Below are 12171 nucleotides of genomic sequence, written 5' to 3'. Positions count from 1 at the left end.
GCTGTGGGAGCGGCCCTGGAAAAAGGCAAAAAAGACCAAAAAAAGAAAAAAAGAAAAAAAAGAAAACCTAGTACCTCTATAGATGGCTCACAACAACTTCTCCTAGAACTAAAAGTAATGTATAATGGTTGAAAAGTGTTTAAAAAAAAAAAAAAAAAAACCCACCCTGAGTTAATAAAACAGCACAAGCATCTGAAGCACATTAAGCCTTTTGTTTTTAACATAATTACAAATATCCAAAAGCTATTAATTCAGCACACTGCCTCCCACTGAAGGGGTGACAAAAGATGAAAAGTAAGTGTCCCGGAGCTCCCACCGTGGCTCAGCAGAAATGAATCTGTCTAGTATCCATGAGGACGCAGGTTCGATCCCTGGCCTCACTCAGTGGGTTAAGGATCAGGCGTTGCCATGAGCTGTGGTGTAGGCCAGCGGCTACAGCTCCAATTCAACCCCTAGTCTGGGAACTTCCATATGCTGAGGGTACGGCCCTAAAAAGACCAAAAAAAAAAAGGAAAAGAAAAGTAAGTGTCCCTTTAAATGCCACTAATAACTCCTCTGGCCTTACCTGACTCCTGTAGGCAGACCAACATACTTCTTTTTCTCTTGTCCCACAATGCCTTTGACTATCTCGATTACAGATAGTCCCGCATTGTTTAATACCTGTCAACAGACCTTTCTCCAAGAACAGACCGTAGGCAGGTGGAGGACAGAAAACATATTCTCCATCTGTGTATATTCAGTATCTGCGTATTTTCATTCTTCCCATTCAAATCCACATTACGTTAAATTCAAAGCTGGTATTCTTGCCTACAGTGAAATCATCCCCTTATAACTCTTCCATATTATATGGCTTTCTAAAACAGGAAGCTGTAGGAGTTCCCTTGTGGTGTAGCAGGTTAAGGATCTGGTGTTGTCATCCCAGTGGCTTTGGTTACTGCTGTAGAAAGGATTCACTCCCTGGCCAGGGAACTTCCACATGCTGTGGGCATGGCCAAACCAAACAAACAAAAGAAAAACAAAACAAGAAACTGTAATAGAGCTCCCAACATTGACTGCAATGGTGACAAAACTACACACCACCACCTTCTACACGCACAGTACATATTGCCAAGCCAATAATTTCTGCAATAATATCCTTCTTTGCTATTGAGGCCAGACACAGATCAAGCATCCTTAATACAATGCTCCAGGCAACCACCACTCTTTGGTACGCACTGGTTTATCAGTGGAATCTCACATGTCACTCTTAAAACAGCTCATCAGACTTAAACATCAAGGCTCCTTAGTCTGGTTTTCCTCTCTGACTAACCCCATTTTCTACCATTCCTCTACTCAGCAACATCCGTCTCCAACGTCCCCCACATGGGCCGAGTTCACAGTTTTCTTTACAAAAACAGCTAACAAGGGACAGTCACGGAGCACTTGCTATGTGCTAGGCCCTGTTCTAAGCCCGTCACATGCACACATTCACTTCGACCTCAGCGCTTTCCTGTGGTAGACAACCTTTACACCTATCCAACAGATGGCAAAAAGGTTAAGCCCTATAAAAGCAAAAGACAAATACTAAAACAGTGATTTATTCTTAACTCATACAACAAAAAATATAATTTCGACTTCTAAATTGTGCTTATTTGAGGGATTCCGGACTAACGCCTGGAATTACACCTATTCATTTACTCGTTTTAATGTGCTAACCTGTCTGTATGTCCTTCTCTTTCTCACTTCTAAGAAAATTTTATTTCTTTCAAAATTTTGCTGAAAGTCACCTTCCTAATGCAGACTTCCCCATACTAAACCTGTCCGTTTTCTTCAACTCCCGTAACAGAACCACTTACCAGAGTCTGATCAAACCCTCTTGTAGTGTGATTTAGTATCTCATCTGGTTACATCTAACAATACTGTCAAGATCCTGGAAGAGAAGGGCCTTATCTTTTAGGTGTATCCTTCCATAGTGACTACTATGCATACCATAAACATTCAAATAAGTATTACGTTGATGGATGCCACGAAGATAATGCCATCCACAAGCTCTACATTTGGCGTCACTCTTCTGATAACGCCAAACAATATGTATGCACTGATCCTTTTACATATTTTTCATTTGTCTCACTGTAACCAACAGTATACAGATTAAAAAGCTGGTAGATATTATCAGTATTTAGAGATCCACTACACTTTCACACCCAGAAGAAAATCCCTATGAATATCAAGAATCTATACAAATAAAGGAGGGAGTTCCCGTCATGGCTCAGCAGTCAACGAACCTGACTACTATCCATAGGACTTGGGTTCGATCCCTGGCCTCGTTCAGTGGGTTAAGGATCTAATGTTGCCATGAGCTGTGGTATAGGTGGTAGACGTGACGCGGATCCCGAGTTGCTGTGGCTGGGGCGTAGGCCTGCAGTTACAGCTCCAATCTGACCCCTAGCCTGGGAACCATATGCCACCAGTGTAGCCCTAAAAAGTCAAAAAACAGACAAACAAAAAAAGAATCTATATAAAGGAAACAGTTATAATCCTCACTTTTAGAAATGTAACAGTCATTGTCCGGAATTCTTTTCTTTCATATTTCCCTTTATTTAACATTTACATTCTTGCTTTCCTAAACAGAAAAAAACACTCTTGGTCATTTCTCTCTAGCTGGGTTTTATACACAGTGCAAACAATCATTATTAAATGCCTACATCTTTAATTCTCTCAGACAATTAAAGATCATTTGAATTTCTACTCAGAAAAACAATAACAATAATAAAGCTTCTGCAAATTTTCCAAATGTCTATTCAATTTGTAAAGCCCAAAATTACACAGTGACCTTAGGTAAGATAAGACCCGTGCTGAACAGGATGGAAAGATTACCTCATTGCTGTCACATGTTATAATAACTATTTAACCCAATGAGTTATTTTTAAAAACATTACACTACTTAATCAGATTTTTTATCTACTATGGTCCTTAGATCTTATACATAACCAATAATTTTCTATCTTTATTTTCCTTCATTAGGTATCTGGCTACTATTTAACTGCTGCATTCAATAATTCTAATATCTGATGTAGGTTTATCAAAATTTGTCTGAAACATAATACTAGTTTTTTAAATGGCTTTCATTTGCATTGGACTGTTGCCATGTGCCAACTACCCAAGCATTCTCTACCCACACACACAAAAGTGTACATTCTGGTCAGGATGAAATCTTTTATACGAGATGAGGATCATGAGGAACGCAATTTTATTTTAACCCCACTGACAACATCCCATAAAGATCTTAGGTACATTTCATCCTCCAGAGACTTATATATATATACCGCAACAGTGAGGATTTCGCCCAACATATCAATTCATTTTGTTGATGAAGATTATGAGACCAAATCAAAAACTTACAAAACCTTAAATAGAGCTGAACATTTTGGTTCATGTGGCATTATTACAAAGATAAGCAAGTCAACACTTCCCAAGGGCCTATCAGGTGTTGCCAGGAATTAAGCCGGGTACTTTTGCTATACTACTCATTTATATCACACAAGAACTGCATTTTCTAAATGATTCTTAAAATGTGCCAAATGCCTCAATGTTCATAAAGAGAATGGCCAGGATTTAAATGTGTATAGCTGTGTGTATGCGTGTATTTCAGTGTGTGTGCACATGTGTTTGTATCTGTATTCATATTCAACAACCTTAAATCACATATTACTGCATTCTAATCTCATTATCAGCACTCTCCACACCTTTTCAGAAGAATTATTTTTTGCTTCCCAAGAGAAATCTTAAACAGAAACAAATTATACCAGATAAAAGAAGAACTCTACACATTCAGCATGCCCTGTCCCTGAGATACCACCAGGAAAACTAGGCCTTGTCAAGCCTATGAGTTAAGAACTACCGGTCACAGTTCCTTCTGTGGCACAGTGGGTTAAGGATCCAGCATTGTCTCTGTGGCAGGGTGGGTTCGATCCCCGACCGTCACAGTGGGTTAAGAATCTAGCATTGCAGCAGCTGTGGCATAGGTCACGGCTGCAGCTGGGATTCAATCCCTGGCCCAGGGACTCTAACATGCCACAGGTGCGGCCAAAACAAATAAATAAATAAAAATAAAAATAAAACCCACTGGTCTAGCAACAATGCCCTGCCTTTACATGAGCACTTTGATAAATAAAAAGAATGTCACATGGTAAAATCAATTGCGAGAAACGACACTGACAAAATCAATGAGGTCACTATAAAGCTTCTAATTAGAGATTTATTTCAACTCCCCTCTCTTCCCTCCCAGGCAGCTGTTTCAGTAGGAGCCCTAAGCCTACTCCTCCCAAGCCCTGGTCTTCTAGAAAGGTTATGTGAGAGACTGGGGTTTGAAAAAAAAAAAAAAAAGTACAGAGCAGCTAATTTATACCAACTCTTTGAAGACTTAGGGGGAAATCTTCTCACTACCATAATGGTAAAATCTTAGAGGGTAGAAAATTAAGGTGAACGCCTAGGGGAAAAGAGATTTAAGAGGCTCTTCAACTTGAAAAGCTTAAGCTAAAACCAAACAAACATTCTCATAGATCATAAAAGATCCCCCAAAACTCATTAGAGTGAGAAGTCAAAATGGTGTTTGAAGACAGAATCCCCTGAAATTTGGGACACAGTAATAAACAAAATAGACAAAGGATCTCCCCCCTCCCCCCGTCTTTGAGGCTTCCATTTTTTCCAGCAGGGGTAAGAAGGGAGTCAAACTTAACAAATACAACAATGATATTATGTCTTAGAAAGTGATACATGATATGGGGGGGGAGGAGCATAAAGCTGAGTAAGAGGGATCAACAAGAGCACCCAAAAAATAAGGGACAGGTGGGGGCAGGGGATATGTGGTTTGCAATTTTATATATAGTGATCAGGGTAGGCCTCAGGAGAGAACAGCTGCATAATAAAAAAATTTTAAAAACCCAGTAGTTCCAGAATATCGGAGAGTCCACCTGGGACAGGGCACAGTGAGAGACGGACTGAACAGAGAAAGGAAGAGTGAAGGTGTAGGAGAGGGCACACCATTTAGAGCCTTGCAGCTCTCTGTAAAGATTTCAGCTTTTACTCTCAGCCATTACAGAGTATTGAACAAATGTGATTTACATTTTAAATAGATTGCTCTGCTAAGTGAAAAACAAGACTACAGCAGAGCACAAGTATACACAGGGAGACCATTAGACAGTTACTGCAATTATCCTGGAAAGAGATGGGAGCTGCACCCAGGGTGACAGCACAACCAGTGGTGAGAAGTGGTCAAATCTTTTTTCCTTCACTCAAACAAGTGGGCTCCATTCAACTTATCACAAACCCCAAATCTAAAATATACTAGTGGTAAGAGACTCCATAATGGATCTATCCTTTACTAATACCTACGTATTGCTGAGATCTCTCATATCAATAGTTTAAGTCTTAGTGAGTTTTTGACCATTCTGGCACTTTCCCCCATGAAATTAATTTATACTCATTTATTCCTATTCCTACCAAGTTCATATTATTATTATTTTTTTTTGTCTTTTGTCTTTTTTGTTGTTGTTGTTGTTGTTTTTGTTGTTGTTGCTATTTCTTGGGCCGCTCCCGTGGCATATGGAGGTTCCCAGGCTAGGGGTTGAATCGGAGTTGTAGCCACTGGCCTACGCCAGAGCCACAGCAACGCGGGATCCGAGCCGTGTCTGCAACCTACACCACAGCTCACGGCAATGCCGGATCGTTAACCCACTGAGCAAGGGCAGGGACCGAACCCGCAACCTCATGGTTCCTAGTCGGATTCGTTAACCACTGCGCCGTGAAGGGAACTCCCAAGTTCATATTATTTTTAAATGGTATGGGGAAAGGGAATGGAGGCAGATTTTCTTTTTAAGTCTATGTATCTTTCACTGAGGTCAGTGGTGTTTTTTTTTTTCTTCTTTCTTCTTCTCAGAGTATTTTTCATCAGATGCCTCTTTTAGAAAGTGAAAACAAAAATGTAAATAAGCTTTAAACCTTATTCTACATTAATAATAAATATTGATGGAATAGTTTTCTGTATTTCCTTCCCCACTTCCAAATGTTTCCACTGACAGTCTAGTAAACTTTATTATTTCTTCATATTCCTACTTCGCAATCTGTCCCAGCTTTTGATAATTTCATTTCACCTGTCCAACATTATTACAGTGCTTAGAACTAAACTTGCAGAGAAAAATATATATGCTACAACATAATTTAAAAAATAGAAATATTGAAAAAAAACATTTAGGTTGATTCTGTTACAAAAAAAAAAGAAAAAAAGCTTAACAGGTTTTTTTTTTTTTTTTTAAAGCGGCTTTCTAGCATTTTAGGTCACATACTTTTCCTGCCCTAAACAATTACTGTCCATACGACAGCTTGAGGACTTAAGAATAGAAAAAGGAGTAAAATATAAATTACACAATTTTATCATGCAACTATTAAAGACTTCATGAAGGGTTTACTTAAGGAAAAGCTTAAAAGTTCTGTGCCTTCTCAAAGACTTTAGGAACTGTCCTCTATAACTAAAAAGAAAACTTTGGGATCCATATGCTTATTTAATAAACCTTTTATAATAATTCATTTAACAGATCAAACAATGCTCTAGAATGTTAAGCTCACAGACATGCATTATCTTATTTATTCTAGTAAAAGGTGTCAAATTTGCTAAAAATAAGCTGACCCTTAATAAATCCCAAGAAAAATGAAAATTATGCTTCAAAAATTCAATAATTATTTACTGAAATGTAAATATCCTCACAGAAATGTCACTTTGATTTTTTTAGTAAATCATATACAATCAGTGAGCTGGCAATGACTAAGCTGGGCAGAAAGGCAGCTGAGGGACTTGGATCACGACGACAGTCTTACCTTCCGATGTTTTCCATCGTTTCCATAAATCCTCAACAGTTATGTGCTTATCTTCTCTGTGTAGATGGCTGTGTTTATTAGTAGCATCTTTATATTTCATATCTTCTCTGATAAACTATAAAAGAGAAAACATCAAATATACTTAAATTCACTACTTTTTTAATCCAACAAAACCAAACAAACATAAACAAAAAAATAAATAAAATTTGAAATCCCGTGGTTGGTAATTTTCAGATAATAACTGGTACATTTTTGGTATTTTATACATTATCCTTTTTATTTGTTTGTTTAGTTTTGTATTTTTGGCTGCACCCTCAGCGTGTGGAAGTTCCCGAACCCACACAACAGCAGTGTCTCGGGCCACTGCAGTGACAATGCTGGATCCTTAACCCACTGTGCCACAAGAGAACTCCAGTATTTTATGCATTATTCTTAAATGTTTATAAAATTTATTTAATGAGATGTCTTCTAACCATAACAATAGCAGCAGCAGTAAAAGTACTTATTTACCAGGTAGTATTCTTTTTTTTTTTTTCCTTTTGTCTTTTTTAGGGCCACATCCACGGCACACGGAGGTTCCCAGGCTAGGGGTCCAATCGGAGTTACAGCCTATGCCAGAGCCACAGCAACGCCAGATCCAAGCCCTGTCTGTGACCTACACCACAGCTCACGGCAACGCCACATCTTTAACCCACTGAGCAAGGCCAGAGATCAAACCCGCAACCTCATGGTTCCCAGTTGGATTCATTTCCATTGCACCACAACGGGAACTCCTACCAGGTACTATATTCTATTATATAACAAACATGTCATATCTACCCACACACAAACATACAGATAGTTATTCAACTTCATGACAGTTCTATAAGGAAAGTGTTATGTACTGTCATTTTACAGATGAGAAAAACAAGGCCCAAAGTGGCTAATTAATTTGCCCAAAGTTGAAAAAATAATGAATATCAGAGCTGAGATTCCAACCCAAGCACTTTAGTTATTCTCAACAGTATAACACACTGCTTCAATATTATACATTTTACCAAATACTTTAGTGATAGAAGTATTTCAGAACACAACTACTAAACTCAATTATTGTACCATATTTCTGTTCTCCTGCCTTTGAAGTCATATAGTTGAAAGACATTTGATTACAGTGTTTAGAACCAGAGTGTTTTACAAAGATGAAGTAGATCCTCTGATAACCTTACTTTAAAATATATAAAGAGAGAAAACACTAAAATTTTCTTTGCTAAAAACCAACCTATTCCATATTACTTCATTATATAAAAGTCTTCAATTGCTCCCCAATATCTATCAAATAAAAAGCAAACTTCTTATGAATTACATACCATTTCCCAATCCTGTCCCTTACAAACTTTCAGGACTTATCGCTTGATGCTTTCCTCATATAAATCTATTACTAATTATATGAAAAAAATAGTGTTTTCTAATTATTATGCTTTTTCTACCTCAATATTTCTGATTTTTGTTTTTATATTACTTTACATGGTATCTTCATTGGTATTTCTTTATTCCAAAATTAAAAGAGCCTACAAAAGCGATTTCAGAAATCCATAATTCAGAAAGTGGAAATTTCTTACAGCCCCAAATCCTAAAAGCATATTCTTCTGACTTGTATACACTGACAATGAACTCACCCTCAGGCAAAAGACCAGATTTTGCTTTGAGTAGAGCTGTTCTCTATTGAAAAAGAAAAACTGAATAGCTGTATAATATAAAGAAAACCATTTCACTTTTCTGAGCTAAATAACCTTAGGTACAAAATGAAGAAACAAAGTTTTCAGCAAAACCACTTCGCCACATGTGATCAACAGACTAGTGTCAGTTACCAAACTGATATACATAGAAATGGAGACATTTCAGAGCTCAGAAACCTTTAGAGCAATTAGACAATGTTTTCAAAGAATCTGATCCAAGGATGTTGCAAATGTACTTGCTGTGTAGGCCCTATCCAAAATGAATTCGAAATGAAAAAGCCCGTCCCTCACCATAGGTAATTTGGAAAGCAATAATCTTGTAGGTCTACTCCAGCACCTGTATATTCTATTGTAGTAAACAGGGCCTTACTCCTTTTTTTTTTTCTAAATGCCCTTTTTAAACTTATTTTTAAAGGGACCTGCCTCATTGTCTCCATTCTTCTTGTCAATTTCCTATTTTCTGTTTCCCTATTTCTGCCCATCTCTCCTCTTCCTCACTGATAGTTTCAGAATCTTACAAATATACCTGGAAAAATCACTGCCACTGAGCTGCTCAGAAAATGCCCCCATCTTGGAAGAAATCCAAGAGCTAGACAGAAATCCTAGACTGAAAAACATGATGATTGACAGAACAGAGAGGAAGTCTCTCTTGGAAATGGTCCAGTCAGTTGGAACAAATGGCAACTGTTTCATTTATGTGATACATTAAAAAAAAGAATGTCCTAGGAAATGCTTTTCACCATATGAACACAAAGAACACTGAAGCAGTTTTGCGGCTTTATGATCAATATATTTCAGAAAATAAAGCTAATTACTATATATAAACCAGAGAGGCCATTCTAGCTATGAACTATTTTAGAAAGCCTACACTGAGTGTTTATATATCCAATCAAAATGTATGCTTCACAACATAATTAAGATATCAAAAATGCCATTTTTCAAAAAGCTTATAAAGGTATCTACAGTGCACCTGCTTTCAAAGAACTATCTGGCTCCTGAGAAAGTTGGGTGAAAACTGAATAAATACACTGAATCATATTTTCTCTGGCACTGTCATTTAAAAATTAATATATACATATATTTTATTTATTTCTTTTATTTTTTGTCTTTTTAGGGCCGCACCCACAGCATATGGAAGTTCCCAGGCTAGAGGTCTAATCGGAGCTGTAGTTGCTGGCCTATACCACAGCCACAGCAAAGCCAGATCCGACTGGCGTCTGCAAGCTACACCACAGCTCACGCAACACCGGATCCTTAACCCACTGAGTGAGGCCAGGGATCGAACCCAAAACAACTTCATGGTTCCTAGACGGATTCATTTCCACTGCGCCAGGACAGGAACTCCTATACATATATTTTAAAACATGATCCCCAAGATAACACAAAAGTACGTTCATATAATATAAAATTATATTCTATATTTCATTTATCTTCAATATTTTGATCATTCAATATGACGAGAAAGCACTATAATTAGAATCACTTTCTGTTGAAACTAAGTTGGAAAATATTTAAACCAAATACACTACAATACAATACATCAGCTTCCATTAAACACTCTTCCCAGTATCCTACAGAGGAGCAGACAGGTCTGTTTAGACTTTTCTATAATTTCACAGAAAACTGGAAGTGTTGTTTATTTATGTGGCCACACCCGGGGCATGTGGAAGTTCCCAACCCGCACCATAGTTGTGCAGCAACACCAAATCTTTATCCCTCTGTACCACAAGGGAACTTCTGAAAACTACTTTAGAAATGAGGAAGGCTAGGAGAGAAATTTTTAAAAGTCACCACTAACTGAAAATGCATGAGCAAATGATAAATACTTCTTATTCATTAAAATCTATGAATTAAGAAATCTGAAAACAGAATCTGAAATCCTATGAATTAAATCTTTAAAAAATATACAATAAATAATGTAGCATTCCTTGGTAATTGCATGTCCAATTATGCAAACCTACTACAGGGTATTGACAATACAAAGGAGTGCTCAACAAATAAATGATTGTTGACTATTTTTTTCAAAAACAGTTACCTATATGATTCTTTCATATAAATTTTTCTAGTACCATTAAAGAAATTAGATACGCAGTTTCAGGAAGTTACCTTTTTTTCTTTTTTTTTTTTATCATTTTGGAATATTTTCAAAAGTTGCAAAATAAAGTTTTTTTTCCCCAAATGAATCATTTGAGAATACGTTGCCTTCAATTTAGAACGGTTCATCAGCCTTTTCTTGACTTTTATATAACCTGGAAGGAAGTCACCTTTTAAAAGACTGATTTCAGTTCCCTGTACCTATAACATATATATTATTTTGAATTTTATATTTGTATTTTTGTAGTACTTTTTACTGTTCATTTTATTTTTACGTTATGTTTACTGCATTTGTATCTATACTTGTGTAGTTATTTTTATGATACTGCTTTAATAAAATGTGGTATTTGGGAGCACTGCTCAGCATATACCTCTCTTCCTGCCACCAACATTAGCATAGATCCCTGAACGTATCCAGTCACCCCTTCCTCCCTCTGTGATCAAAGGACGGGTACTTGACCAAGAAGAAGACAATCCAGAGCCTGACGAGGATGACAGAACTCTTCTCATAAGAAACTACAAAGCAGACCATGCAAAGTTAGGTCACTTGGCCAAGGTTCTGGATTTTTAAGATGATAAAGACACCTGTGTTGAAGATACTGACTTCTGAGTGGTTAAGATGGGCCAGGTGGTGAAAACGGAGGAAGACAATATGCAGAGGGAGACAAGAAATGCAAGAGACAGGGGTAGGCACAAAGACAGAAAGGAACAGCGCCACAACTGCCTCGGGTCTTAATGACTTTCCACTTTCAGTTCCCCAGGAGACCTGGGTGACACAATTCTTGTCCCGCTTTCCATAATGTAACGATGATAAATCTATATTTCCTCTTTAATTTTTAAATGTATATTCTTAAATACACAATTTTAAGACCTCAAAACCCAGGAGAAGTGATTTATCCTCACAGTTAAACACTCAGACTCTGGACTCTGACAGACTATACTCCAAGTCTCGCTCCATTACTTCCATTCTCTTTAGCCTCATATTTCTCCTCTGTACAGGGAGGAAAATAAAATTGCCTATCTCATATAGTCATGAAACAAAATTAAAACGCATTCATAGTGTGTAGAAGAATTAGGCAATAAAAATATTTTTAAGCAAAATAATTGGATTTTATATATCAACGTTATTGCGGTTGCAGTTTAAAGACAAAAAGATAAACAAGTTTCAACCTGACTATACTGTAAGTTTAATCAACATTTTGGGAAATATCAGACATTCATAAAGATAAGACTGCCCAATACCTCTTAAGGTTTCAAACATTCTGAAACAAAACCCGTAACACAGAGATTGGGAGGCAAACCACAGCCTTTTCACTGACCATGTAAGCAGAGACTTTCCCAAAAAAGCACCTGTCATCAAAGCAACACCATGTCCATTTGTGAGCCAGACAAAGCAGATGCATTCCCTGAAAAAAAACTGCAGGGTCTTCTTGTCTTGAAAAGAATACTAAAAGAGCTTAGTATAACGTCTCAGAGGGGAAAAGAATGCATAACAAGAAAGGTAACTACT

General features: G+C 37.3%; 1 protein-coding gene across 5 annotated transcripts in view; it reads right to left on the bottom strand.

Annotated features, from left to right (window-relative positions):
* The window catches only part of STIM2 (stromal interaction molecule 2), a 152914-nt gene that overhangs the window by 51555 nt on the left and 89188 nt on the right, over nt 1-12171 (bottom strand). For all 5 annotated transcript variants that reach the window (XM_047797948.1, XM_047797951.1, XM_047797947.1 and 2 more), the window contains exon 3: nt 6853-6967. In XM_047797948.1, coding sequence (XP_047653904.1) covers nt 6853-6967 — 115 coding nt within the window. The remainder of the gene's footprint in view (nt 1-6852; nt 6968-12171) is intronic.

This window comes from Phacochoerus africanus, chromosome 10 (genome assembly GCF_016906955.1).
Source record: "Phacochoerus africanus isolate WHEZ1 chromosome 10, ROS_Pafr_v1, whole genome shotgun sequence".
Taxonomy (NCBI): Eukaryota; Metazoa; Chordata; class Mammalia; order Artiodactyla; family Suidae; genus Phacochoerus; species Phacochoerus africanus.
This window is presented reverse-complemented; position numbering and strand designations above follow the sequence as displayed.